Source organism: Enoplosus armatus, chromosome 6, assembly GCF_043641665.1.
Source record: "Enoplosus armatus isolate fEnoArm2 chromosome 6, fEnoArm2.hap1, whole genome shotgun sequence".
NCBI lineage: Eukaryota > Metazoa > Chordata > Actinopteri > Centrarchiformes > Enoplosidae > Enoplosus > Enoplosus armatus.
The window spans coordinates 10,978,595-11,006,218 of record NC_092185.1 but is presented as its reverse complement, the minus strand read 5'-3'; the positions used below and the strand labels follow the sequence as shown (position 1 = coordinate 11,006,218).

At 40.5% G+C, this 27,624-nt stretch overlaps 3 protein-coding genes across 5 annotated transcripts in view; all 3 read right to left on the bottom strand.

The window, feature by feature from the left end:
- Window positions 1–243: 243 nt before the first annotated feature.
- LOC139286084 (annexin A2-like) lies at window positions 244–4,811 on the bottom strand. The gene is made up of 13 exons (XM_070906754.1): window positions 4,752–4,811; window positions 4,056–4,109; window positions 3,836–3,929; window positions 2,865–2,959; window positions 2,669–2,782; window positions 2,405–2,495; window positions 2,155–2,234; window positions 2,000–2,059; window positions 1,422–1,515; window positions 1,208–1,303; window positions 936–994; window positions 579–701; window positions 244–482 (listed from the first exon to the last, which is right to left on the bottom strand). The coding sequence occupies exons 2-13, from the start codon at window positions 4,101–4,103 to the stop codon at window positions 423–425; spliced, it is 1,014 nt and encodes a 337-aa protein (XP_070762855.1). The 5' UTR covers window positions 4,104–4,109; window positions 4,752–4,811; the 3' UTR covers window positions 244–422.
- A 298-nt stretch (window positions 4,812–5,109) lies between these two features.
- On the bottom strand, window positions 5,110–14,359 carry ice2 (interactor of little elongator complex ELL subunit 2). The gene is made up of 15 exons (XM_070907762.1): window positions 14,285–14,359; window positions 12,349–12,450; window positions 11,864–12,221; window positions 11,658–11,777; window positions 11,432–11,566; window positions 11,136–11,252; window positions 10,669–10,828; window positions 9,973–10,154; window positions 9,049–9,886; window positions 8,778–8,947; window positions 8,533–8,662; window positions 7,247–7,331; window positions 6,967–7,017; window positions 6,116–6,359; window positions 5,110–5,524 (listed from the first exon to the last, which is right to left on the bottom strand). The coding sequence occupies exons 1-15, from the start codon at window positions 14,296–14,298 to the stop codon at window positions 5,369–5,371; spliced, it is 2,862 nt and encodes a 953-aa protein (XP_070763863.1). The 5' UTR covers window positions 14,299–14,359; the 3' UTR covers window positions 5,110–5,368.
- An 8,024-nt stretch (window positions 14,360–22,383) lies between these two features.
- Window positions 22,384–27,624, bottom strand: part of roraa (RAR-related orphan receptor A, paralog a) — a 168,340-nt gene continuing 163,099 nt past the window's right edge. For all 3 annotated transcript variants that reach the window (XM_070906781.1, XM_070906779.1, XM_070906780.1), the window contains 7 exons: window positions 26,586–26,981; window positions 25,828–25,949; window positions 25,590–25,722; window positions 24,511–24,618; window positions 23,410–23,520; window positions 23,087–23,199; window positions 22,384–22,685 (listed from right to left, as the gene is read on the bottom strand). In XM_070906781.1, coding sequence (XP_070762882.1) covers window positions 22,521–22,685; window positions 23,087–23,199; window positions 23,410–23,520; window positions 24,511–24,618; window positions 25,590–25,722; window positions 25,828–25,949; window positions 26,586–26,981 — 1,148 coding nt within the window. In that variant the 3' untranslated portion in view covers window positions 22,384–22,520. The remainder of the gene's footprint in view (window positions 22,686–23,086; window positions 23,200–23,409; window positions 23,521–24,510; window positions 24,619–25,589; window positions 25,723–25,827; window positions 25,950–26,585; window positions 26,982–27,624) is intronic.

The window sequence follows — 27,624 nt, the reverse complement described above, 5'->3', positions numbered from 1 at the left end:
AATTTGAAAAATGATGATAATGGAATAATGGTCATTTGAGATCCAATATTTCATCATATTAAAAAAAAAATTACATCTCTGCATTTCCTCAGCAGGTAACACATTATGAGGCCCTGAGACACAGAGGAGCTGGAGCTTTCTGCAGTTGCTTTTAATGCTACTATAGCGCCCTCTAATGGTTAGCTATGTGAATGTCAAGTAAGAAGAAACTAGGTAGGATGGCAATGAAAATAAGGAACAATACTCCAACAAAGCAACTTTATTGCCGTTTTGGTACAACAAAGAGTATCAAAAAGATACATTTATCTCCTTGAATGTTGCATTCAGATATGTGTGCAGAAAAAGTATTATATTCATGAGCGCACCTTTCCAGTGCACCTTTCCAGTGACGGAAATGAGGCCCTTTTGATACTGATTCATTTTTACTGCTCTGGTCCACACAGGCTGAGCAGCACCTTCTGGTAGTCTCCCTTGGTGTGTTCCTGCAGAAACAGAGCACGTTAGAGGCGCTGCGTGACAGAACAAGCCGTCCTGTACATCAGTAACAGGCCGTAGGGCAGCCTGTATAATTCACTTACCAGAATAGTCTTTTGCAGAGACTGTCCAAAGGTGGTCTTGTATTCAGAGCAGATCTTCTTCAGGTCCACCTCGCAGCGTGACACAATAATTCTGGTCACCATCTTCTCTTTGGCTCCTTTACTCTGAGCAGACAAGCACAAGTCAGCACTTACTTAAGTTGTACATGCTCTAAACTTAACCACAGCAGCTGATGCAACGCTGTTGTAAGATAACTTTTGCCAACTTTGGATTCTGTGTTCCTGCAGCAAAATTGCACTTTCACAAGCAGATGTACTTCTTACATCTGTTCAAAAAGAAGTCTGGCCCTCAAAATAGCCACATTTCAACAAGAAGAAAGAGAGCATCGCTGTAACTACCTTCATGGCTTCATTCAGTCTGTTGGCAAAGTACAGCTGTTTGTTTTCAAAGCACTGAACTGGAACAAAAGAAAAACAGAATAAATAGCCACAATAATACATCTTGTACTTGAAAGATTTTCTTCTGTAATTTGTGATTCACAAAACGAAACCTGGCCTACAGGGTGAATATTTACTTCAGATAATGAATAAATATTGTTTTTACTGCCATTGTCAATTCTAGAGAACTATCTGTATCAATAATATGAATTACTGATAAAACATGTTCGTACCGAGCACCAGAAAGGACCTCTGCAAGTCTCCTTTAACTTCCTGCACAATGCTCTCCTGCATGTCGTAGGGGCTATAACTCTTGTACCTCTGAAACACTTAACAAGCAGAGAAAAATGATTAACTGGTTGTTAATGGATACATTGTACAAATTATTAAGGAGAAATAAAAAATCAACACTTAACAATGATACCAAAAGAAAACAGGGTGTCTTACCTTTCTGCAGGTGGGGTACGCTTCTCCCAGACATAATGGAGATCCAGGTCGCCACATCAGTTCCTTTTATCTTTACTCCAGCGTCATAAAGTGCCTGAGTTGAATCAATGAAATACCAATAAATACTGCCATACTTTACACTTTGTGGCATGAGAGTGGCGCTCATTATCTAAGTCTGCAATGACAATGCAAAGTTTTACCAAATTACCCAGGGTTTCCAAACTAATTTGGACATTTCAGCGGATTTTTCAGTGACTTAGTTGTGAAAAGCAAGAACCCAAAATTAGCATGTTCTGGGTAAAATATGACTTTGGCAACACATTGACATGGTAATTATCTTAGTAATGAACTTGTGAAGTAAACAAGTGGTTCATATTCAAACAGCTTCTCTATCATATAAAACAAACAAATATCCACCATAGGGTTGATTTTAAAGAGGCAGTAATGTCTTCTCTTGATCGAGAACAATTTAACACATTCACTGTTTACATTTCAGAAATATTGAATTTGATGTAAAAAAAAAAAAAAATTATAGTTCACTTCATATTCCACAGACAAAGTGACAATGGGCAACTTACTCTGGCATCTTCATCAATCCTTTCATAGTCTACAATAGCGGTTGGTTCTGCTCTCTTGGTCTGGACAGAAATAAGACAGGTCTCAGGTCAGTTTTAAACTGTATTGTATGAATGTGTTATATGAATCTTAAAGACAGACACTAACAAAATCTCACCTGCACCAGAGCCAAGAGCAGCTTAGCAAAGTTCCCAGAGGTGTCACCTGCCACGTCTTTCTCCAGGTCCTTCTTGAACACTGTGGGAAGTCATATTTTCAATGTAGGCATTTAGCTCTCTCTACATAACCAGAGTAATCACTTATGTACAACAGCTAAATAGACAGCACAACAACCTGTGGGTGAGGCATTATGTATTACATTGTATTTTCAGCCCTGTATATGAATGCCTGGGATGTTTTGGACTTACACTCCTTGTAGACCTTCTTGATCTCCACCAGTTCATCGTTGCTGCGTGAGCACAAAATCTCAATCAGCGTTTCTTCATCTGTTCCTAAGCCCTGAAAGAGAAATCTTCATTACTTTTAATACATGACACAGATATACCCATTTAAAATCTGGATCAGGGTGTAGCAAAAAGCACATTCTATTGTTTTTTCCCAGTAGAGGGCAGTGAAAGCCTTCAATCCCCCCACTGATGTTCAATGTCACTGATACAATCCGTGTCCTTTACCTTGATGGATCCTCTGATCTCTGAGGCATCGTACTGGGCCGTGCTCTTCATCAGTCCAAGGATCACTGTTTCCAGAGAGCCAGACAGTGCTCCCTTCAGGGCTGTGATCATGTCCTAGAAATACAACAGCGTTACCTAAGAGTACTGAATGTGTCCCTTACTGTTAAAGCCACCATATAGTCAAGGCCTACTGTACCTTCTTTGCCCTCCTTTCGTACGCGAAAGCGATGTCTCTCCTTTGGGAGTAGGTCCGCTTTGTTAGGACGTCAATAATGGTCTGTTCATCCACTCCTAATGTTAATATGAAAAAGACACACATTAAGTGAGATACAAGGGATGCAATCACTAAATATATTTACAGAAATATATCAAATACTGTAACACAGCGGACTCTATACCCCTTAAGAATAAAAAGGAATGTTATAACTATGACTATACATTATATACAGTATGATGCATGACATTGTGTCATGACTTTTCGAGAGTTCAACTGACAGTTTTTGGACTGATGCTTATATCGATAATTGGAGGTCAAATTATATACAGTATATTTGTATGGTATACAAAGTCTTACAACCTTTGACCTTTGGTGCCAAATAAAATATAGTTAAATAGAATTAATTGAGCTAGCTGTTAAGTAAGTTGACAAAGATATTCAACTTTTACAGAAAGAGCAGTGAGACATTCTTACTCTTACTCAGCACCGTGGGACAACATTTTAAATGGTGAGGGACTTAAAATGCCGTACAGCAGGTTTGGAGTCATTTGAGCATATAATGTGTGTGGATTTAGCTTTAATTTGTTTGTTATAAGAATAAACATACATTTAAGATGACCTGGAGGAAGTTAGCTTGTTTTAACACATGACGTGGTCACAAGGTATTTTTCCCCTCTGACCCTCATTGGTAAAGAAACATCACTCCACATATCCTTCATTACAACAAAATGGTGGGCTGTTAAAGAGCTAGCGATCAGACTGTTGCCAACAGCTCCCAGTCAGCGGCCAGAACAGAACTCCGCCAGCACCGAGGCACAGACTTGGAGGTGTTCCCAGCATGGCCAACACACTTTAAGCCAGGATGCTGACTCACAAATACCAGCTACTCATCTGTGGAGAGAAGTTGCAGAACCGAGCACTGATTTTATTTGTGCAGTACTGCATCTTGCCTTTGGTTTTGATAGCGGTCTCTATTCTGGCTGCATCTCTGTCGGGGTCAAAGTCCACAGCAGGTACCACAGTGGGGAATGTGGGTTCATGGGCCTGAGGAGCCAAGAAAATTAGAGTGAGAGATAAAAACAATGCCATCTTAAAATAAACAGTATGCAGTGTATCTAGTGTACATAATGTACTGTATTGGTTTTCATCATTAAAATAATAGTACATTACCCCAATGTTGAGAGACAGCTGTCCCAGAAACTCTGATACCATAGCCATGTTGTCCTGGAAAAGGTGACAAAACTGTCAACACTATACAATCTTTTAATCAAATTTCATTGCAATCCTATCGCCGACACGTCTGAGCTGAACCATGTTTGTTTTGTCTCAAGATGTAATCACTTGAACCACTAAGGAACTGTCTTCTAAACAGAGGAAAATAAATTTAAGTACTACTTTTTTGGTACAACTGAGTCACACAAATCACTGCAAGACTTTATCCGTCATTTCTTTGCTTTCTCTGCCTTTCCATTTTCACATTTAGAGTAGTTTCTAGTAAAATGGTTAGATACTGCCAACAATCCGCTAACTCAAATCCTTGTTCAGTCTGACACACATCCTTGACAGCAACCCCAAAGAGACACACCCTGGAAAGTGCTACTGTACTCACGTCTGGTCTGACAACTGAGTACATTCACATGCACACAAGAAAACAAGTTAGAGAGCTCACACTGGAGAGCAGGAATCCATTCTCACTTCACCACAACTCCAGAAAAAGAAGCAGCAAAACATGTTTCCATAAACTGAATGGAAAATTGTGTGGAAATCATTTGTCATGACATGAAGTTCCCTGAAACCAGTATAAAGTTAATGTCAGTTCCACATTCAGTTAGTCCACATTAAAATGCATATTGACACTGAACTTACCAATGTTGTAAACGTTGAGATGCAGAGATTTGTCCAGGCGATGTTTAAGTGGAATGGGTGTGAAGGTTGAACTTTTCTGACATAGAAAAAGGCTTCCCCTCTCACCTCCCCTGACTCACATCCCCTCCCCTTTCCATGCACTCATGACTCCACCCTGTTCCACAAGAAGCTACTGGAAACTGAAGCAATGCAGCTCAGAGTTTCAAAACTTTGTTGAAAGTTTTCCCACACAAACTATTCAAAGTCACTGGAGCTCTGCGACTTCAGGTGATTTTCAAGGTGATGTCTGATGTTCACACAGTCCAGACAATAACCACACTCCCATTTGAACACTTCAAAAAGTTTATTGTTGATCCGTTTTCACAAAACATTACAATTGACAAAATATACAAAAATGTCTCTGAACAAAATAAAAATATAAAAAGGAATAGATTATGTTCTATAAAAGTGCTTCAACATTTACATTTATATTTAAAGTCATGTATTTCCAGTATGAAATCACAGACATTGTGAGTGATTTCCTTTCCCTTCCTTTCCTTAGCAGTACAGGTCCAGCTCCTCTTCTGACTCACCAAATCTATGATATGAAATGATAACAAATCCTTTAAAACAGGATTTTAAATGGACTTCTGAATTAGCCTCTTAATATAGTTGTTACGCTTGGCCGCACGTTTCTTTTTCTTCTTCTTCTTCGCGTTGCCTCCTGCATTTGAGTTGTTCTTAGGCTGTCCGGCTTCATGGTTGTTGGGCTGCGATGACCCATCTTTCGCTGTCTGGTAGGATAAAAAGAGTAAAAAGATTGTATCTTTAAATAACTGGTGCTAAATTCAAGCAGCATCATACATTATACCATCAAACAATGTTTTTATTTGTCATTCTCAGAAGTACAAACTACAGTTGATCATCTAAAATGTATTGAAAACTTGTCTTTTCTATGTGGAATTTTAGACAGGCATCCAATGAACGTCTCAGGGTCTACACCAATAAACCCTGCTGAGCTGTTGTTGATATTGCTATGCTCTCTATTGTCCCTGTTGTTAGTTTTGGGGCTTGTGCGGGGAAACTATGCAGTGGTGCTGGTTCAGCCTGTCTGATAAGAAAATGACCAAGGGCTTTGCACTCACCACAGCTTAGAGGGAGACTGCATTTCATTTATCTTGGATTTTATAGAATCCCTGTGTGTGTCTCTGTGTGTGTCTGTCTAATAAAGGGTGTGGACTCCCTAGGCATTAACCAATAAACACTTCCTAATAGTTCCAACATCCTTTCACCACATTGTCATTATTTGTCCGGCCATGACCTCCATTGTTATTTTATTCTTTCACAGTTCCATCCATCAACGCAGTAACTGTGGTAGTACACACCTTTACGAAGGATTTCAGTGGGAAGGTGCAGGGGACACGGCCGTGTTTCTGGTGGAAGGGCAGGACCACAGCTGGATCAACAGGTATCCAGGGCACGGGGCCGGACTCCGGGGGCTGTGGGACAGAGCTGTGGACCTGCTGTAGGTTGTACGCCCCGCGACTCACTTTCCCATTAGCCGCTTTTAATAAGGTCACAAATGGTTCCCCTGCCTTGTGCGCAATCAGGTACTGTCCTTCCTCTAACCTACAAAACCAAATGAAGTCAGTGAAGGAGTGTTAAAGTCAAAACCCACACTGAAACATGTTGTAGCATTTTGAGTAATTTCTTGTTTCCTGCCAAAGGACGGGAATGTAGGTGAACAAAGCCTTAAGAAAGCAGAAGGTGACAGATCTATTGAGTGTCGCTGAGTAATCGATTGTGTAAACCTCAAACACAAACATGATGGCAGAGTAACGTCATGGTTTTAGCCCGAGGCTGTCAGTACTGTCAGACCTGACTGTACAATAATTTCATCATCTTAAACAGAGCGTGAAGACGAGATGTGCACAGACAACTCATCCGCTGATGTTGTCCAACTAAACAATAGAGTTTAAGATAAAGACCCAACCCTTCTCAAATTATGGACTGTACTTTCAATCAAACCACATTCATCTGTTTTTACACATTAAATAAGTGCTTGCGTTAGGACCACCAATGAATTAAATACTGCTGTATTAAGCCCACACTTGTTATTATGATTTTTTTCTTCACAGTCTTACTGTGGTACTACATTTGTAAAATGAGGGTGAGGGAGCTCAACCCTAATAATCTACAAACAAAACTAAGATAATGAATGTCCTCAACAACTTACCCTGTTAGCTTTTTCAGTAGGTGCTGCAGTATATTCAGTGACTTGGACGGCCTGTGGATGGAAAAGAGACATCACCAAGTTACTTTGGTAGGGATCTAGATTTCAACACCCATTCAGATGACAAAACTAGAAGCGATGATAGCTAGCATTGATGAAAAGGCTTGGATTATTGATAAACTGACTGAATCTCTAGATAAAAACCTCTTAAGTAACATAATCATGCAGGAGTGATTAGATTAATCCTAGTCATCTGCCCACATTTGTTGTAAACGGCACTCACTTGAACCCACAGGAGATGCTTCGTTTCCAGTCGTCGGGCAGCTTTCTGAGCAGGGCTACTTTTGATGTGTGTGCATTGATGTGAGCTACAGAGGCAGAAAGGGAGGGTGAGAGATGCACGAGAAAAGAACAAGAGCTAATGAGCATGCACATCAAGAGCTACACTTCATCATCAATGCCATTCCTACTGCTTACAAAGTAATTAGTCTGTGATGATTTGCCAGCATTGTTACAGGCTTGAGTGGGTGGTAAGAAATGCTTGTTGGTCCTGTCTCCTTTCCTGCCTCCCACTCCAGCTTGTAATGCCTGCTTATTTCAACAGTGCCTTCCTTCAATTATGGACTGTTGTAGAGCCTGCAACCACAGCCATAAATACACAATTGGGGAATGCCACATGATAAACCACATGACAAACTACGAGCCACTAAGCAAAGAAGGAAGTCTTATATCAGCTGTATGGCTTGAATGTTATCACTGTTTTCTAAATGGCTATTCCTTTTCTTATACTACTGTTAGTAATCTACTTTGTCCATTTTATAGACTGGAAGGTGCCTGATACAGGGTTATATCCACTTTCTGGCAAAGCTATTCATAGCAGTGAAGCTGATTATAAGGAACCAATACACAAGATTGTTGTATTAACAGTAATGCTGATGATCCTGCCCAGTATGTCAACTATGCTAACAGACTGGAAAGGGGTATAATTTAGAGCGGCAAAGCTCTACATTAGAATGAAAAAATAATAATTATGCTGTGTAGGTGATGACGTACATTCCCAGCCAACACCTACACAAGTCAACAAATCAATAAGCCTAGTAAAGAAACAGGACGGAGTCTTTCCCTGAATCTCGAGCTACAGATAAGCAGCACATTTGGGTGGACAGTGTGCATTAAGGGAATCTAACTGAAGTTAAAAAAAAACACCATTTAGCTGAGCTCTGCACACTGTATTCTTTGTAATTCCCCACAATCAAATGCGGCTGTAGTTATGGCAACAAAATAAACTTAATCACCACACAGTCACAGCAGGACGGTGAGTCATCTAAAGACTATTCCATTGGTTTGTGGGAGGATCTGCCATGTGGACTCTACTAACCCCTGTGAGGGAAGGGGAGGACAAATTTCCCTTTTTCCATCCACATAAATGTTACTTTGACTATTTTCTTGGCAATGATGTTGAACAATATAAGACTAGAGGGATACTCCACATTACAGTAACATTTCTGTCTTGATTTTCACTGAATTTAGACATTATATGATTGCAGGTAAAAGAGATCAAAGTGTTACCTATGTAGGATACAGTGCTGGAGTGGAGCAATGTCTCAGTCCACAGGTGGCAAGCCTCACTTCTGCTTAGACACTCAACACCATAACTCAATTGGTACTCCAGCTTGGGCAAGACATGCACTGGCACAAACTATTGGGGCACAAAACAAAGGACAAAAATAGGGTTGTTGCATATATTCATTCCATTTTTTAATATGTGAAATGAAATGAGATTCTGGAGGATGTGTACAGACTAACATGTCTACCTGGTTTGAGCTGCTGCCTACTCTTCTGGTGTGGGTCAGCGAGACAGAGCTGCGCACCATGAGCAGCAGATCTTGCAGACTGTAGAGCTTGTAGAGAAGGCTGCCCTCCTCTGGAGCCTCGTAATCTTGTTCATCTTCCGCACCAGCCTGCAGGTCTTCTGACAGTATTTCTGCATGGGGGGGGGGGGGGGGGGGGGATAATGTACTGTATGTTAATTCCGCACATAAACACAACTTAAATCCACAGAATGAAAATCTATTTGACACTAACTTTTATGCTCTGTAGTAGCAATGTTGACCACTGGTGCAGCGCAGGTATCTCCTTCCTGGTTCTGGTTCCTCTCCAAATATGAGGACACACAAGGCTTGACCAGCGACATTGAATGAGAGTGAACTGAGGGTCCCGTACATCGGGTAGGTGAGTTGGTCTCCTGGGATATGGTGGTGGAGCATTTGGTTGTGTCATTGGCAGAGCTGAACATGGCTGTCTGCATGCGCAGGATCTCACCCAGCTGGTCGCCAGATACCTTTGCTCTTTTGGATTGTCGCCTCTGCCTTGTAACTTTTTGAGGGGAAGATGACTCCGAATTTACAGGTACAGACTCAGAGACAGGAGTAGTGGGGGGGTCTGCGGAGCTTGGCGTGGTTTTAGACTTAGGTCGTGTTTTAGGTGCTGCAGCTGGAGACACCGGGTCATCAATGACCAGCTTCTCATCATCTGAGTCTCCTGTAAAAGCTACGTCTTCGTCACTTTCCTGAGCAGAGTCTGGTCTCATTTGTTCAGTTTTTGTTACAGTGGCCTCAATCACAACTGGCTGAGTCGTCTGCTCTATTACGGTATCATCCATATCTGTCAAAGAGGTGTTCATCTCTTCTTGTGAACTGCTGCTAGCGTTTACGAGACGCTCACTAGACCTTTTAGTCATACATAAAGGCAGGGAACTTGTAGCTTCTTTACTTTTAACACATGCATCCTGCTCATTCTGCATCTTCTGCCTCTTGGGGGTTTTAATGGGTGTCGTCTCCCCAAATGTCTCCAGGTCAGCGAGGTCCACCCCAAAGTCGAGACCGTTGTTTTCAAAAGACACTAAATTTCTTTGTGAAGTCTCCTGATTTAGAAACAGAAAAATAAAAATCACCGTTCTGATGAAATAAAGCCACGTACAGGACCATGTCTATTTCTGCATCGACATACCGGTGAGAGTTTCTGCTCATTCGCAGGAAGTTCCGTCATTACATGGAACACCTTTTTACTTCCATTCTTCTTAATGGAAAGCTTCAAACTCTCCTCATGGTAGATATGACTCCTCTCTCTCACTGTCATTTCAGTCTTCAGAAGGGGTGAGTCTATGTACACAGTCTTCCTCTGACTACTGCCTGTAAATAAGACATATGAAATAAAGTATGTGTGAAACAGTGCCACCATGAGGCCATTCAATGTCCTTACACACTGATTTACCTGATTTTCTTACTGCTACATACTATATTTCTTTCACAAACATGATGACATATAGCATGTCTCAACTCTCAAAAACAGAATCAGATGACTGTCTTGCAAAATCTTAATATGTACTGCCAATGGGGGTCATTATCTAACTTAGCACATCTTTGGTGCATGTTTTGTTTTTGTTGTTAAGATGTAGGTTACTGTATATTTTTCAGAACACAAAGACTTTTTCTAATATCTGGCTTTAATAGGACGATAATTTGGGGGCATCTTCGCCATGATTTGATAGCTGAAAGTGAACAGCAACATGAAGAGGAGAGGGAAAAAAAGAGAGAGGGGGGACAGGCATGTAATGTTCTTAAGCATTTTTACAGAAGCAAAGCCTAAATCAGCCCTAATTTAACTAACGTCCCCCATAACTGTCTGAGTTGCAGAATGCTGTACCTTTTCCTGGGTTTAACTTGATCCAGACAGGCAGTTCCCATTGATCTCCAAAGTCAGGGCCATGGTTGTCTAACAGCCTGACCAGGGCATCTCGAGTCAGACACACGTGAGGCTCATAACGAGCACACAGGTTCTCTGCATTACTATCACTGCTGACAGTCTGCAGAGAAAAACAAGTCTACGTCACACTACCAGCTACTGTATCAGTCAAACAAACAGAGGTCTACACATCAGTCTGCAATTTACTGGACTTTGATAGTTCTGTGTGTGACCTGGCATCTTCCAGAAATAAAATTAGCACTGGTTTTGCTGAGCAAGACATGAACACCCTCTGGTGTCTTTTGTGAAAACTGCAAGACCTGAAATGGAGTTACAATAGACCTGCGGTCATGAATCCCCTTCTAGCAGTAAAACATCTTTGCGACTTACTTTATTGGAGTAATTAAAAAAGCGAGACAATTGCTTACAGCGTGCATGTCCTTAGCTTTTTTAGCTGGAGGATTCTCTGATGAAACACTCTGATAATCCGATGCAAGCAGTGCATCAGCAGGCACTATCTTGTGGTCTGTAATATCCACATTGCCCTGGAGAAATAAAGGGTACAAATATGGAAATAGAGCGAGTGAATCAACACCAAAAGACTGATTCTGCAATTCAACACTTCAAGTTGAACAGAAAACTGGACAATGGCATTTATGAACAACTTAAGTATATGAAGCGGTAACACTACACATCTGGAACAGCTCCTTCAAAAGTACATTACCATGATTAGCAGCTGTTTTTCAAAGGTCAGTGTCAGTCCCGGGTTGAATGTTCCCCCTGTCAAACTAGTCATCTCATGGATCTGGTAGAGCTGAGGAAATGTCTTTATACACTCCAAACAGCCCCTGAAGAAATCCTGAAAAACAAATTCAGGCTCTACGTTTTAACACTCATGAACATATACCTCACAGAGCTGATGACATGTGAAATCCATGCTGTATCAGTACCTCTGAATATTGCATAGCGCCCTGTGATATGAAGTTGTAGTCGTCTGCACATATTTTGGACACATCTTGCAGGTACCTCATGAACTGCATTACTTCATCGTTTACTCGTGCCTTCAGGCTCTGAAAAATTTGAGCAGATTATTTGAAGAAGCAATGCCACAACAACTGGCAGGATTAAAATACCATTAAGGAGAGAATGTTGGTACCTGTGAAGGCTCCCTTGTTTTCTTGCTCATCAAAAAGGCAAGATATGTAGTTTGCTCTTTGCTGGACAGGCTGGACATACAAGGGAAGGGCAGTCTGGGTTCAGGATAAGTAGCATCTGCCTCATTCTCAATTTGCTTCAGCTTTACTTTTGATTTTCTGGTATCTTTACATTCTTCAGCACCTTCCGCTGCATTGCCTGCACACGGATCATCACTATCACAGCTGTCCCAACAGGACTCTTCCTTGCTGATGCAATTGTTGTCTTTAAACAGTGCAGCTTCTTCCGTGGAACTAGAGCAGGAGGCTTTTGCAGCCCCAACATCACAAGCCTGTTTTATGATGGCATTCTCTACAGGACTTGGCGAAGGAGAAACAAATTGAGTGGAAAAGAACACGTCAGATGAACATTCACTAGTTAGTTAAAGCCACAGAAAAAATGCACCTGAACTGATGTATTACTTAATATGTTAATGTATTGACATACCTTTGGAGAAAGGCCCACAGTTCTCTGATATTAGGTGCAAGGGAATATTTGTCATAGAGATCTCTGGTAAAGAAAGGAGTCTCAGGGACTGGAGGGTCCTCCCTGAAATTAAAAAGGAGAAAACATATGATATTAGATGGGCTGTGCTGTACCCAAACATTTACAACTGCTTCTGCATTGCCCTGCTTTTATACTGGGACAGAATTCATTTCTTTTGACATGCAAGATAGAAGAACTTAATTGGTATCTCCAGTTGCTGTTGTAGGGAAGTGCACTTTATAAATGACCATTACTTTATGATTTAGATGACTCAGATGTAGCAGCATTCTTTTCTGTTCCAAAATATACCACTACTGAGTAAGTCTGTGTGACAGCAGTTTGACATGAAATTAATCTTCCAGCGCTGGCAACTCTATTTCAAAAGTTTACTGTAAAGAAAAAAAAAAGATCCATTTGTTATTTCTCTGTCTTGTCTCAACTAGTCTTGCCCAGAAGACTAATCAACTCCAACTGAGAGCCATTGGCCGTGACATCATCAATATGAAGAGCATCTCAAAAACATTTTAGCAATAGTAATTATTCAATTACATTTTCCAGAAGACATATCTCCCAATGATAATAACATTAACAATAATAACAATAATATCACCCAGTAGTATTTTTCAAATAGTTATATAATATTATATTACAACATATATCTGCACATATCTTTTCTTAATATGGCTCTTATATAAGGTATTAATGTTTACCACTCTACTAACCAAATACACATTCAGTGTCACATAAAGCTGATTTTATACTGGATGAGCACCCAGCCAGCCTCCCACCCAACAGCTGTGGGTTGATCATGTTTTTTACCACCCAACAGCTGTGGGCTGATCATGTTTTTTAATCAACTCAAACTTTATCAGTGACCAATATTGTATCTGTATCTAGTGGACTTAACTTGTGCCGTGCATGTTGTTTCTTTCTTCTTCCTAATTTGTTTCAAATAGCAAAGGCCTTTAACTAATTGAAATATTTATGGCAACTGTGTTATATTTTGTTAAAAAATATGTGAGTATACACAATATAAAAGGAATATTACTATCAAATTCACCTCAGAGCTAGAATTAAACGTTGGATAATGGAGTAACTAAACTACATAACATAAAGGATCATGCACTTCCCATTTCAACCTTCAAAATACAAGCTAACGTTACCTTAACGTCACCTTAACGTCGTTATGATTCGTGACATTTTATCGTTAACGTAAATAACGGCCACATATTATTAGGATAGCGTCCTGAAGCAAGTACACATGTGCCAGTGTTTATATTACCGTTATACTGGAAAAATATAACCAACGTTCAACATCCTGCCAAGAATAACGACACAGATGAAATGTCCAATAAAATTTAATTTAAATAATTGTTGTGGTTAACGTTAAACACTAACAGTAACGTTATTGTTTAGCTAACTAGTCCGAACAGGATATTTATGTGGCTTAACGTTAGCTAAAAATATATATAAAAACTGTGCAAAAACAACGCTAAACATTTCGTTTGACTACCGTTAGCTAACGTATCGTTAGCGTTAAGTTCCTGTCTCATTGAAACGGCTTGACAGTCAGCTAATGTTAGCCTGGAGCCTGGCTCTCGTTTAGTTTTTCCCGGTACAGACTCATGTTTTAAATATAGCAGCATTAACGATTACAAGCTACAAAAACAGTAAATTAGCATAATGGTAATAACTGTCCGGTTAAGCGCACTTTTATTATACAAGCAGCTAACGTTTGGTTAGCTTAGCTCGGCTAGCTCTCAGTCACAACACAACTCTCGGTTGTAGTATGCTAACTAGCTTGTTAGCTAGCACAAAGTTAGTTGAATTGCCTGAATTGTCACAAAATTTGCCACTGTGACAGTCTGCAGAATTTTGCCATGGAAATATCACTTACCATACCAGCTCCATTACTGTCAGTACGTAGCGGTGAGCAGGAATGACAGCATTGAAGCTACTGTAAATACGCGAGTTAGCGTTAGCCAGCTAACAAACGTTTGACAGGTGACATTCCTCGTCTGGTGATATTATGTTGACTTTGTAAGCTTTGTGCACATTGCTGCCCCCTTCCGGACATCATAGTCGATCTGCCCATTTACTGTGTATTTTAATACAGGTCCGTGAAACAATAACATCTTTCTTTGCAGCTTGACTTTCGTGTTCAATAACAATCACTTAGGACCACAGTTTTACATCCCTGTCTGTATGAATCAAAATAATGCCTAAAACCATCCTTAGTTGCACACGGAGGGTCTGTAAAATCTGAGTAACTCTGGAGATGTGATTCCCAGCTCTAGTGCAGATGCTTTCAAGGCAGACATACCTGGATATCTTGCATTTTCCACCCTTAATGATGTTCATATCCACATCTGACTCAGGCATTAACCTCAGCGGACATGCACCATTGTTTTGGTGAGTTACATTAAAATAGAAATAGTATTATGAGCATTAACTGGACACAAATAGCTCAAAACCCTCCTATTGGTCTTGCTTAAAATGGAAAGAATGCTTTTTTTCTTTTGCAGATGATGATGGGTAGATATGGAAAAAATTCAAAATGTATACAAATTATTCCATAACTTTATCACATTGCGGTTGATAACGCTCCATCAAAATGGCCAAGGTATTATATTGGAAAATGAGATGAAACATTAATATTCCCTGCAGGGAAATTGAGTCATTCATTAAAATAATAGATGTTTTTCCCCGAAAAGCTTAGAAACTACAGAACTGCTACCTGTTACAAGGAATTTGCGAGAGTGATCTTTCAGCGAGATTCTTCGCATTTCAAATCAGCTCCAGAATTTTACATTTTTAAGTTACCACAGATTTAGTTCATAATTCTCTGGTTGGACAGAATTGCTCATGGTCACATATTTTAATCCTACAATTCAATGCCATAAATTGTTGCTGTTTTGAGGGAAATATTTCTAAATTTATATATACGTCATGACCAATTAAGTTATCATTTTGCTTAATGTGTATATGGCCAAGGATGTATTTATACTGTTTTATCTCACATAAAAACGTCTTGGACTGGTAAGTTTTCTTAACCCTTTTTTTAGTGTGTAGTTAAAACCTTTGCTCAGATTTTCATTGCCAGTTGCACAGATTAAATGTAAGTATTATATAACTACACAACTAATCAAATTATTATTATTTGTTCATAGAATTTGAAGAATAGTATCCAGTGGAGTGAGGCTACCAGCCCTGATTAAATACTGAAACACTAATTAGGACGGTAAGGCCTGATGAAATTATTGTGAATCAGAAATATGCAATTTGATTAATTCTGTTAAACGAGAGTGAGCTAGAGAGAGAGAGAGCAGACAACAGAGACAGATAAAGAGTCAGGAAATAAAAACCCATTACAAGCGGTAAATTTTATTATGGGATAACAGCACATAAAGCACATCTAAAATCGATGTGTCCAATGCACTTTTAATAAAGGTAATATTAAAGGTACAGTTTCTAAGTACAATATAACAACATTCATATTAGAATGAAAAGTATTTAAAAGACAACATTAAATTTCTTATTTTTCTTTACAGCTGTATTTACAAAATGAATCAAAATACTTATTTTCATATTTAAGAATCAGACAAGAAGGAGCAAAACTACGTTTGTGAATAGACTACCTGCTAAAGAGAGTTCAAAAGAGCTGGATAAAAAGGTACATGATCATCTGTCCCCCCATTTTAACATCAGTAGCAAACGTGTGACTTAGAAATTTTGTGACAACCACACACTAGTTTCGGCTTTCCCATAATTTGCACTGCTTTTGCATGGAAAAAGAATCCACCCCTGCTCTGCCCACCCTTCTTGTTAAGTTACCCCATCTGACTGAGCGTACATCGAACACAGAACATGAAAGAAATCCAGATGTGTTGTATGCCTCTTTTACAAACACATACAAATACTTGATATACAATGCATTAGTAAATCTTCTGTTCTCTGTGAAATAGAAAAAAAGTTGATATAAAACAAACAGAAAGTGAAGAAATGTGGATTGCCTGTTAGTTTGTTGCCTAATCCGAAAAAAAATAACAAAACCAATGTGCAGGTGAACTTTTCTGTAATATTCGACGAGCATTTATTTGACCATTCAAGATCAACGCGAAACAAACTTCCCAGTTATGCTTCTCAAATAAGCTGAGGAGTGACATGTACACTCTAAACGGACCATCTGTACATTGAATTCCTTTTAACGTTGCGCATCAACCCAAGCGAAAATGATTAACATCACATAAAGAAAGAATCGGAAAAAAACATTTGAAGCATGTGAGAGTGAGAATTCATCCTCATGTACAAAATACATTGTCACTTCAGTACACAGTCTGGAAAACCACAAAAAAAAGACAATCAAAACCATGTATGCATCTTGTTACACCGAGAGGCACTCAGTGTGATACGTCGTGTATTATTGCAAGCATATTCTCACTGATATTTGCTACAGAGTGGAGAGAAAAGGTCAACTTTGTCTTCAAAATGGCAATTCTTTCGTGCACTTCATGTGGTGCAAAAGGTTTTTGCCACTGGTCTGAAGAAACCACTTTCAGGTTTAGTCTAAAATGGGGGAATAACAAAAGCATACCGAGGCTCTGTTTAATAAAATCAAAGCACCACTTCCCTGCATCAGGTGAAGAACTATGCAGACACAAGAGAGGTAAATATTTAGTTTCTTAACACCTGACATACTATAGCCTCAGTGAGTGGTTTTTACAATCAGACAAAGAAAAAACACAATACTGCTGTTTCAGTTTGAATATTAGCATTTTTCCACAAACCGGAAAAGCAACCTTAAATAGCTTGTTAATTAGCAGATACTAGCTTTGCTATAAGTCTGAAGGAAATAAGTGCCTTATCCCGAGACTAGCACACTGATACAGGTGCTGGCTGGGTAATTTTTACCACTATCATTTTCATTATCCTTATTATTTATTGAGTCCTAATATCAATAATACATTAATATGCAATGAAATGAATGGACTAATAGGGCGGCCAGGCTTAGGAATCAATACTTTGTTCACAAAATTAACTTACCTAGCACCACACATTAGGGCAACACAAAATAAATGTCAGAGCACACCCTATCTCTATCAAACTAATCCTAAAGGAGGGAAGCAAACTAGAAACAGAGTTATCGTACAATATGGTGTAATTGATAAACAGATAAATATTTTCACTGGGTAGGCCTTAGTAGCAGTATTTTCCTCTTACCTATACAGACAGAAATTACAAAGCTACCTTTATACATGTGATCAATAATAACATTAAATATGGTGAATAAACAGCCGAGGATGAGGGAGAGAGAGAAAGAGAGAGAAAATAAGATATACAGCATACAGGCCATGTCGAGTTCTTAGTTCTCCACCTGGGAACAGAACCGGTCAAATATACAGATGAAACATAAAAACATCCACGAAATCAACACAAAATAAAACAAAACCAAAAAAAGGTGATAAATAAGAGGTGTATTTACATGCAGATGTTCAAAGACTATTATGCACAAAAGAATCCAAAAATAATACACAGACATATATTATTGCTTGACATTCGATTATGGCTAAAAGTTGCTTTTCATTTTTTTCTTTTTTAAACTATATTCTTAAAACGTATTTTTAATCATAAATCCTTATCAGCTGTGCTTTGGAAAATGAGTTCTGTTAAAATGTGACGACCGACTCATAATTCTGGGTAACACACCGACACTTCCAGCACAACTTTTAAGCGTGACATAACTCGGATCTTCACAATTTACGGTCACAAGAAGACTTGTTTCCCCCCCCCCCACAATTTTACAGTCCAGAATTCATTTCAGTTCATTTCAGCTCAGGCTGCGGCCGTGCTGTCCGAAATGATAGCGACACATGTTTTTACACTGTGAAGCTGGTCAATGTTGCCTCACAGTCTCCTGCAGACCTATGAATTGTTGAAGGCATTATGTCATGCTTTTAAAAACCGTACACCTATTATGGATGGATCAAGCTCAGCATTTTCCAAAAACCTTTTTAAAAAAAAAAGGAAAAAAAAGTCCTTAATAAAATCAAGACCTCTTCGTCCACATAACCCTGTTCCTTTGTAATTATTAAAGCCTTGTCTGGGGTTTATTTTATTCACACACTGTGAGAACAAACACATACACACACACGCATACACGCATACACACATACTGACACACACACACACACACACACTATTGCTTTTTACAAACAGACAACAGAGCAGAGACAGAAGGACCAGCACATTTTACTGAATACTATACACTGATTGAATAGCACACTTAGCATCGATCCCTTACTTAAACCGGGATACTTCAAGTGAGAATATACAGAAGGACATCACTTTACAGGCCCGTGTGAAGGCGCAGTTTATAGTTAGACACAAGTATCCATGTGTTTGATGACCGTTTTCTGCTATCCTGCCAACCATACCAGTACATAAGAAGATGAAAACAGAGTGATGGGGCTTTATTACTTTTTGTTCTCGACTCGAGAGTAAACCTTATCAGTCAGCTGAATGAATAAAGTCAATTCAAAAGGATGATGACTGCACTGTAGAGACCCGTAATTGTAACACAAGGCATATTGCTTGTTTTATATTTGTAGAACACATTACATGCCACTCAACCATTTAGACTTGAATGAAAAACAAATTTTCACTTCATGAGAGAAGATCTGTTTTGGTGGTAGACCATAGCTGATTATATTTGAGAAAAATACTGATTTTTTTTTATGTGACCATCAAGCAATATTACAAAACTGAATACCAAATCAATGGTAGTGAAAATCTTTTAGTTTTTTTTTAGTTTTTTTTTTTGCAAATAAATAACAGGAAATCAGCCAAATCTCCATCTCTTAGTTCTTTTCTGAACGGTAAGTGCTGTACTGCATGTTCAGTGTGCTCTGCCACCTCCTCTTATCAATTGAGTGCTCTGAAGAGATTTTAAAGACCTCACAAATTCACAAAAGAGCTAAATCATCAAATGCTCTGCAACTGTCCAGAGGAAAGCGAGCTGCTTCTTCGGTCTACCTGTTACCTCCCTGAGCGTTCGCACCTCATCCTCTCTCGCTGCTCTTGCCGGGCCACTGGGCCTCTCAACCTGGATTGTCTAGCAGTGTTCCAGACAGGGTTTCTTTTGCTGGGAGACTGAGGTTTACTAGTCGTAGAGAGCTTTGTGCATATCCAAATAGCATTGGATCATAACAGAGATTATTACTTAGGTACAGCATGTCTACTACAACCCAAACACAACAGATTTAGTATTGCATAAGAATATTTGGTTTTTCTAACAAAGAGGGTTATCATTTCTAAAGACCCTGATGACACCATTTGAAACCAAAACAGATTTTTGTGTGACAGGAATATGCTTTGTGCTGATAGAAACTATGGGTTTGTAAAAGTGATGGGGGTTTGTTGTTTTTACAAATGAGATGACCGCAGGGGCGCAGTGATCTTTTGAGTGGCTTGAGGCCCCTTAAGGACATCAATAATGTAAAATTCTGAACCACTCAGCGATGAATATTCAAACGTTTAAATCTCAACCACTTCTCATGGAACATCCCTGACAAAAAACAAACAAACATAAAACTAAACCTAATGAGTACAAACAAATGGCCTCTCAAAACAGAAAGCGCAAAAGAAACTCTTCCCTGAGGGGTGACAGCACAAGGCGTTAACGCCTTGTACAAATTGCACGGCAGAGGAATGATAGTGTGCAAACAGAAAACAAAAGACAAACAACTGGATTCTATGTAACGGTTGGTGACAGATGTATTAACATGCTTTGTTGGGTTTCTAAAGGGATATCATATTTTTTTTTCTTTTTCTTCTTTTGCTCTTTTTTTAAAGATATTTCTAGAAGCCGCTACTGAGATTGCTGGAATGTCTTAGGAATCCATTCTACATTATAGACGAGTAGACTGGAAAGCGGAAGCAACGACTACTGTTTGGCACATCCAGGGTTTTTTTTTTTCTACCACTTTACTACCACACCGACAAGAAAGACACACTCAACAAAACAAGAAACACAACAACAAAGCATTCTGAAAATAGCACTTGTCCTACCATTTTTATGTTTCTCCCCTAATCATACAAACAACAGCTAATCTAATTATTGCGGGAATATAGTTAAGTGCTACCTGACATCTTTTTCTCTCCCTCGCTCTCTTTCATGAGTTTAACCAAAACATGTTACAAAAATAGAAGCTTTACTACCAGACAAGGCTTTGAATATTCACTTTCCCTTCACTGTTCCTTCTGTGTCCTGTTGTGGCGTTGCTGGGCTGAGGCTGCGGTGAGAAGGCAGATAGAGCTACTCGAGAACGACAACAAAAAAAACACTCAAAACATTTTGACGGAGGCTCACGAATGTGCTTTTAGGTTAGGCCGCGTGTCTTTGTCGTTCAGCTGTTAACTTGCTTGCTGTATCTTTACCTTCCACTAGATGGAACAATTGGATTATAGTCTGTGTGGGATCTTTCCAGTCCGACCACAAGGCTGATTTGTAAGACCTGGCTGGGATAATGTTTGATTTTTTGAATTTTCTCTCGTGGCCTTCTTTACATAATACGTCAGGGTTTTCACAGTAAAATTAGTACCAAATGTTTAGAAAATAATAGAAAAGAATATGAAAGTCAGTAAATTGCATATGTCTCACCTTACAACACAGTTTTCCTGTGTTCTTGTATTTTAAAAAGGTTTAAACTGCTGCTCAATCCACAAACAAAGACCAAGAAAGCCATGAGACATCACTGCAAGGTTCGTTGGCTGTTATTGTGTGTGTGCATACTCGCTGAAAGGAGTATCAGAGCTACATTTTGACAGGTGTCACGCAGGCGGTTGTTTAGGTAACAGGCGCGAGAGCTTCTCTAACCCGCCTTTTCATCCGTGCCTCTTTGTTCACCAACTAGCAGCCACGCCAGCCACCCTAACAGACAGCCCTTACACTTCCAGACCAGTATCTTCTACAGCTCCCAGGACTAGCCTTTGTGACCATGGTTCAACTTGTATTTCTTGTGCACATGCAACACATCACTAGGTAAATATACAAGTCTTAAATTAAAGAAAGGTGTAAATAAAAGTGCCTTATCAATTCAACAATTAAGAATGGTCTAACTACTAATATCATACATGTTATTTAAAATAGATTCTATAAACATTACTTTTTTCTGTATAGTAAGTACTTATGACCATATACCCTGTAGTACATTATAAAACAGGTGGAATGGACCCTTTTCATTGTGTTGGTGCCCTGTGCTTCTCCAGGGCACCTGTCCAGAGAAGGATTAATAGCAGATGGCCTTACATGATTTCACTATGCAACAATGGTGGATGGAGTCTTTGACAGCTAAAATCATTGCGTTTAGAATTACCAGAATTCTTTTTTTTTCTTTTTTTAAACGATTGTCCACAGAGAGGTGCCGATTGCATCACCATGCCGACAGACCCTCCATCAAAGTCGCCGTGAGTTTTCATTCCAGGAACTGCGTCCTTCAGATACGACTGAACACGAGAAAAAAAAAGGGAAAAAAAAAGGCTGAACTTGACCAAAATGTGCGCATTTATCAGCTGTTTTATTTCAGTTTGGGGATATCGTCTTTGAAGCAAGAAAGGGAAAAGACTGTTCAAAGTTTTGAATGTTAAAATACTAAAAACTATTTTGGGGAGCGTAACCTGACAAATAATACTGATGTGGATTTATCTCCAGCTATTTTTATTCCAAAGGTGACTCATTAATTGTTTACACGATTATGAGTCAGATGCGCAGATAAATCATAATAATGGTGATGCAATAAATACTGGTGAAAATGAATGAATGAAATGAAGTGAATCTTGTGTTCCATGTTAGAAATGCGCAAAAGAGGGTCAAGTTCAACCAGACAGAAATTATTTGTCCCTATCTCCTCTTCATGTCCCATGGGGTGTCGGGTCCCACAAGTCTTCCAAAGAGAACTAAATTCAATAAAGTAAACCTTGAGAATCAACTCCCTAAGCTCTCCCCTCCGATGTAAAAGAAGAAGTTGAACAGCGTGCCATCTGTCCGCTCTGGTTTGTGCAGGGCACCAATAAAGTGTCTCAGATTCCTCCTCCACATTCCCCTACGGTGGGCACACTGGCACCTGGCAGGGCTGCTACCCGTCAACGGGCATGGACTGCTCAAAGTCTGATCCAAACAGCTCCTTGTATAAGGGGGGGAAGTGGGCACGCACAATGTCTGGGTATATTGCTTTGAAAGCTGTAAGCTTCTCTGTATGCCTACTGCACAGCGCTCGCAGTGTCGACACTTTGCATATCAACTGTGGAGAGAGAGGAGACAGGCTGTTTAGATTCACAGGGAGGCAAGGACATGGAGCAATGGTAGTGAAAAACATTCCTCCCTACAGTGTATTTCCTCGCACACACGGGCAAACAAACTTGTAAATATTGAGACAAGCGCTGAGGCACGAGGAAAACTTGACACTTCATATTATGGAGCTACTACAATTGATACATTTCCACTGTTCCTCCAATAAAAAGGCATTTCATGTAACATTATGAATGCTTCCCCTGCAATCTGTGTCGGTTTAATCTAATGCACTAAAAACGGTTGATGTGGACAAAGATCCTAAACAGTGGGAGACTACACTGCTACAAGGGTAGAGCATGCTTAGCAGACAGCTACTTTAAGGGATAATGGATGGACTGCTTCCCACTGTACCTTTGTAAGTATACCATCCTCTCTGTGGTTCTTCTGCAGGACGTGCTGGAGGGCCAGTTGGATTTTCTGCTGGAGTTTCTCCACCTTCACCTTCTCCTGGAGCCAGGACCGGTCTGGAAAGTAAATTATTGCAACTTTTTGTTAATGTACAAACACATGGAAGGCCTTAACAGTCAACTCGGCTCGTGTGAAAAGTAATGATGCACTGCCGCTAATATAAGATATTAATTGATAGAGAAAAACAGGAGGGCAACAGCATTCCTTGTCGTGGTGAATGCGTGTCTACCTTTTTTTTTTCTCTTTGCACTGTGAGTGACACCTACCAGCAGACATCAACACAAAGGCGGAGAACAGGGCGATCTCATCCTCAGACAGGTGCATAGAACACAAGTTTTTCCCAAACTCGAAGACGGAGCTGATCAAGTCGTCACAGCCTGCCACAGCAAAGGACACAGAGAGAGGGCTTAGGATGAGGAAGACCAAAGAACAACATTCACTCTTGATCTTTATTGGGAGAGAGGCACACAGGGAGGGGAGAGGAAGGGGAAGGAATGAAAAAGAGCGGCATGCTGACAGCACATGGGAGCGTCTTAAGGAGAACAGGCAATGCTTTTACTGAGTTTTGCCTCCCAGACGAGTCACTTTTGGCAGTTGGGTGGTGTTATGCAAGCCAAAATGAGGTCACTATTGAGGCTTTTAGTTAAATCAATTATCGGGGATAGAAAGAGACAGGCGGATGCCACCGCGGCTCGGGAAGCCCATCACTCTGCCTCCCGTGCTGCGGACCCCTCTGTACAGAACACACAGGACACTGGGACTCTCGAAGCCGGGACAGATGCACATGCTCACTCATACACACACACGCAAACAGGGAGTTACAAGGAATTGTAAACTTACACTGAGAAGCAGAATTCAGCATTTTCACTGCCACTATGGGACACGTTTACATTTTTTTTTGTCAAATAGCAGTTGGAAATGCGAGAAGAATCCATGGTGGAGAGTCTTACTAATGTCATGGCAGTCAAACACGAACGCTATTTGCTTTCGCCTGAGATGTTTTATATCAGACTATCATTGATGGTTTTGATAGTGCTCTCCCTGAAGACACCCCGTCTGGCTTTATTTATTCTACAGTTACAGGAGCCATATGCAGCAGAGCCTCACTAACATCTCTGTTCTACCATAAATAACCGTTGCAGAGACAGCAATGCCAGGTGAGGCAGGGATGAGTGCTCAGTGTTTGCTTCCAGGCCTTCAGCATTGTGTAGAACAGAACAGCAAACTCTAATTTTGGCTATTACACCGAGGGGAGGAGTAAGACACTGTAAGAAACACACACAAACCTACAAATATACACACATACAAACTCATTCAAACGTGCACATGCACACACCCACCCACACACATACACCCACTCCACTTACCTAATGACTTGAACACATCAGGTCCGGCATACTTTCCATCAAAATAGACTGTGTTGTTTTGCGAGTCAAAGGCACGGCACATTCTGACAAACACAACTTCCAAAGAGCCTGTGGAGACAGACAGGAACAAGATGCTGAATCTGAGCTTTGTTTCTTGTTTTTCCCTAACAGTTACACATCAGTCAGGGATGCAAAACACATGATTGTGCTTTGTGTTACTCTTCTACAGCATGAATAACACAACCACTTTGAAATAAAGAAGACTGCCGTCAGAGGAAAAAAAAACACCTCTGCAGATGATAATATCATAGACAGAAGGCTATTCTTCCATAATGACATGCCAGATAAAAATTGCGCTTCATTCAGGAGTGACAGTGCTTATTCATTCAACCTTTATTTAGCAAGATAGGTAGGGAATTTATTCTATCCTGCAATTTGTAGCACTCTGTGGGAGTGAATAAGAGGATCAAGAAAATGTAACAGAAGCCATTACTGCCTCTAAGGGAGATGCGACTGTTTTAAAATGTCATGTCTGACAAGGGATCTCAGTCTTTATTTCATTATTCATATTGGCTGGGCTAATGTAAATAATACTCAGGGAAAGACCCAGGAGAGGTGTTTGTTTGCTGCATGTGTGGTTTGTTTGTTATCTGTGTGGGCATTTATATTTACGCATTAAATATAGGTGACAGTGTGCACGGAGCCATAGCTGCATTTAATATTCTGCAAGTAAGCCTTCATGAGAGCAGCCGGAATAAGCAGACATCATCGTTGTCTGGGAAAAAGAGAGGGAAATGGCAGCCGTCATGATAGGTATTATCTGAGCTCAGGAGCACATTGCTTATCTAATGCTGTGTCCATCCCTGCTATGTTTGTAATGAGCGGAGGAAAATAGAGAACGACAGAGACAGAGAAAGGAAACAGGCAGGGTGGGGTCTCCTCTCGGTGACACTGTCTGTGCGTCTGAAGAAGAGGGCTTTGTGCAGTCAGGTCAGCTTCGCCCTTGTGACAATGCCAGAGGGGGGTGGTGGTGGTGGGTGAGTTTGACGGCAGCAGGCCATGTTGACAGGCTGTCATACCTGCTTTCAGCAGCACTATCTGATCGTTCTGACACAGCTCCATGAAGCCGTCGATGCGCTTGGCGAACTCCACCACATACTGAATGGCCTCTGTTATTTTGATAGCACACAGCTGCCACATGACTTCCCGGGGCTAAGAACAGATAGGACAGAGAATGGGTTATCTGCTTTAAAACAATGGATTCGATTACTGTAACTGCTGCAGAGGCCATCACAGGCCCGCTTGTGGTGGAGTTACCTTGCTCTGGTAGTTCTCCACCTCCTCCTGCAGGAAGGCCTGCCAGGTCATCTGCTGCAGCTCCTCCCTCAGATACTGACATGTCTCCATGTGTGACTTGGAGATGTTCTGGGCCAGGTGCTCTGCAATACAACCATCGTCACAAACCCAGAAGATCACAGCTGAGATATGAATGTTACTCACAAGCCTATGTGAAAGGGAAGACCTCACTGATGAAATATGCCACAGGAAAAGAACATTTATTTACTGAGCTTTCAAGAAGGAGGAGAGGCGGATACGCGTAGTTTTTTTTTTTTGACTGAGAAAAGGCTTGTTGACATTTCCTTTTACTGCCTGCAGGAAGCTCATAACTTAAGGTTGAGGCAAAGCCAATCTAGTTATGACACAAATGCATGGAGAGGAGGAGGGGCGCCACGTTACTCACTGAAACAAAGGTCACATTTTCTCTGAGAGAAATATTGAGTATAAGAATTTAAATGGTTTTGAAAACACATCTGTTAAAAGGAGTTCCTAGGCACAGGGGAGCCTAAAAAAATGATTTCCCCAGACGCCTGCCCTGCTGGATCCTGATTGGCCCTAATTAATGGAAACTAATTACAAAAAAGAGGCTCTTTTAATGAGTGTTGGAGATGAGTCTCCAACCTCCTGCTATTTTAAGCAACCTTTGTGTCGTTTGCCCCACGGTTGAGTTGTTCTCCCCCCTCCTCCATTTTGCTGTCTCTCCTCTTGTCTCCCCCTGCCTCTCTCCTGCTCCTTACCTAGTTCAGCCATGGACACGGTGGGGGAGGTTTCTCCGTTGGTGAAGGAGCAGTAAGGGAAGAAGCCAGAGCCGGGGGCAAAGTCGCAGATGGGCTCCGGCTTGATGCCGTTGATGTCCAGGCCTGACTGGTCAGGAGATGGCTGGATGTCCAGGTAGAAGCTGCTGACCGCCGAGTCTGGTTTGCTGCCATCAGGGGTGTGACCATCCATGTAGCCGCTGAGGTCATCATGGAGCTCTGTGAGGCCATTGGCTGAGAGGCCATAGCTAGGTGTGAGTGGCTCCGCCTCTCCCGGCTGTTGTTGGTGGTCACGCTGCTGCTGCTGCAGCCGGTGCTTCTGGACCTCAGCGTACAGGCTGTCTCGCTGCTTCTTCGACATGCGGCCAAACTTCACCGCTGTGATTAGCAAGACAAAAACATGTGACTCCAGTGAAACAATCAATCAATCGACAAACGAATTTAACTGAATTGTATGTTTATTTTCTACATGTGGCACCTGGAGGCTTCTCACCATAAAGTTACCAGAAACTATTTAAGAAATTATACATCCTTTCAAATGCGATTGCCATTTTATGGAGTCGTTTTGTCCATTTTATTGTTGAGTCTTCACATTTTACTCTCTAATAAGTAAAATAATCATAACAGTGGGGTGGGTTACCAACACACATAGACTTATTTCAATAATTTTCATGAACCAAATGTAATTTTTAAAATTCTACTATAGTCTAGAAAATGCCTCTAACAGTGGAACTGTTCAGAAATCGAATGGCTAAATTGGCTAAATTCGTACTCCTTTGAAGAAAAACTAAATCTTGGTTTCTGAGTCTGAGACAATGACTTGTGTAGACAACAAGGGAAAAGGATTACACATGAATTCCCTTCTTGCTATAAATTGTGTACCACATTCAGAGGTCATTTGTCAATTTGTGCCCTCCCCTGACACAGCAACACACCACTAATCTATGCTAAAGCCGCATGTTACTATTAGACCACAAGATGCCTGCTATTAGCATCATACTCCACAAGACTGATGTACAGT

What these genes read in the sequence shown, in the direction of transcription:
- ice2 (XM_070907762.1), bottom strand. An exon ending in CTGTGGGCCTTTCTCCAAAG is followed by an intron (nt 12,222 to 12,348) that starts GTATGTCAATAC and finishes TCCTTCGCCAAG; the next exon opens with TCCTGTAGAGAATGCCATCA. An exon ending in AAAAACAGCTGCTAATCATG is followed by an intron (nt 11,253 to 11,431) that starts GTAATGTACTTT and finishes TTATTTCTCCAG; the next exon opens with GGCAATGTGGATATTACAGA.
- LOC139286084 (XM_070906754.1), bottom strand. Translation starts at nt 4,103, where the DNA reads ATGGCTATGGTATCAGAGTTTCTGGGACAGCTGTCTCTCAACATTGGG. An exon ending in GACCGCTATCAAAACCAAAG is followed by an intron (nt 2,960 to 3,835) that starts GCAAGATGCAGT and finishes TATTAACATTAG; the next exon opens with GAGTGGATGAACAGACCATT. An exon ending in CAAGAAGGTCTACAAGGAGT is followed by an intron (nt 2,235 to 2,404) that starts GTAAGTCCAAAA and finishes GACTTCCCACAG; the next exon opens with TGTTCAAGAAGGACCTGGAG.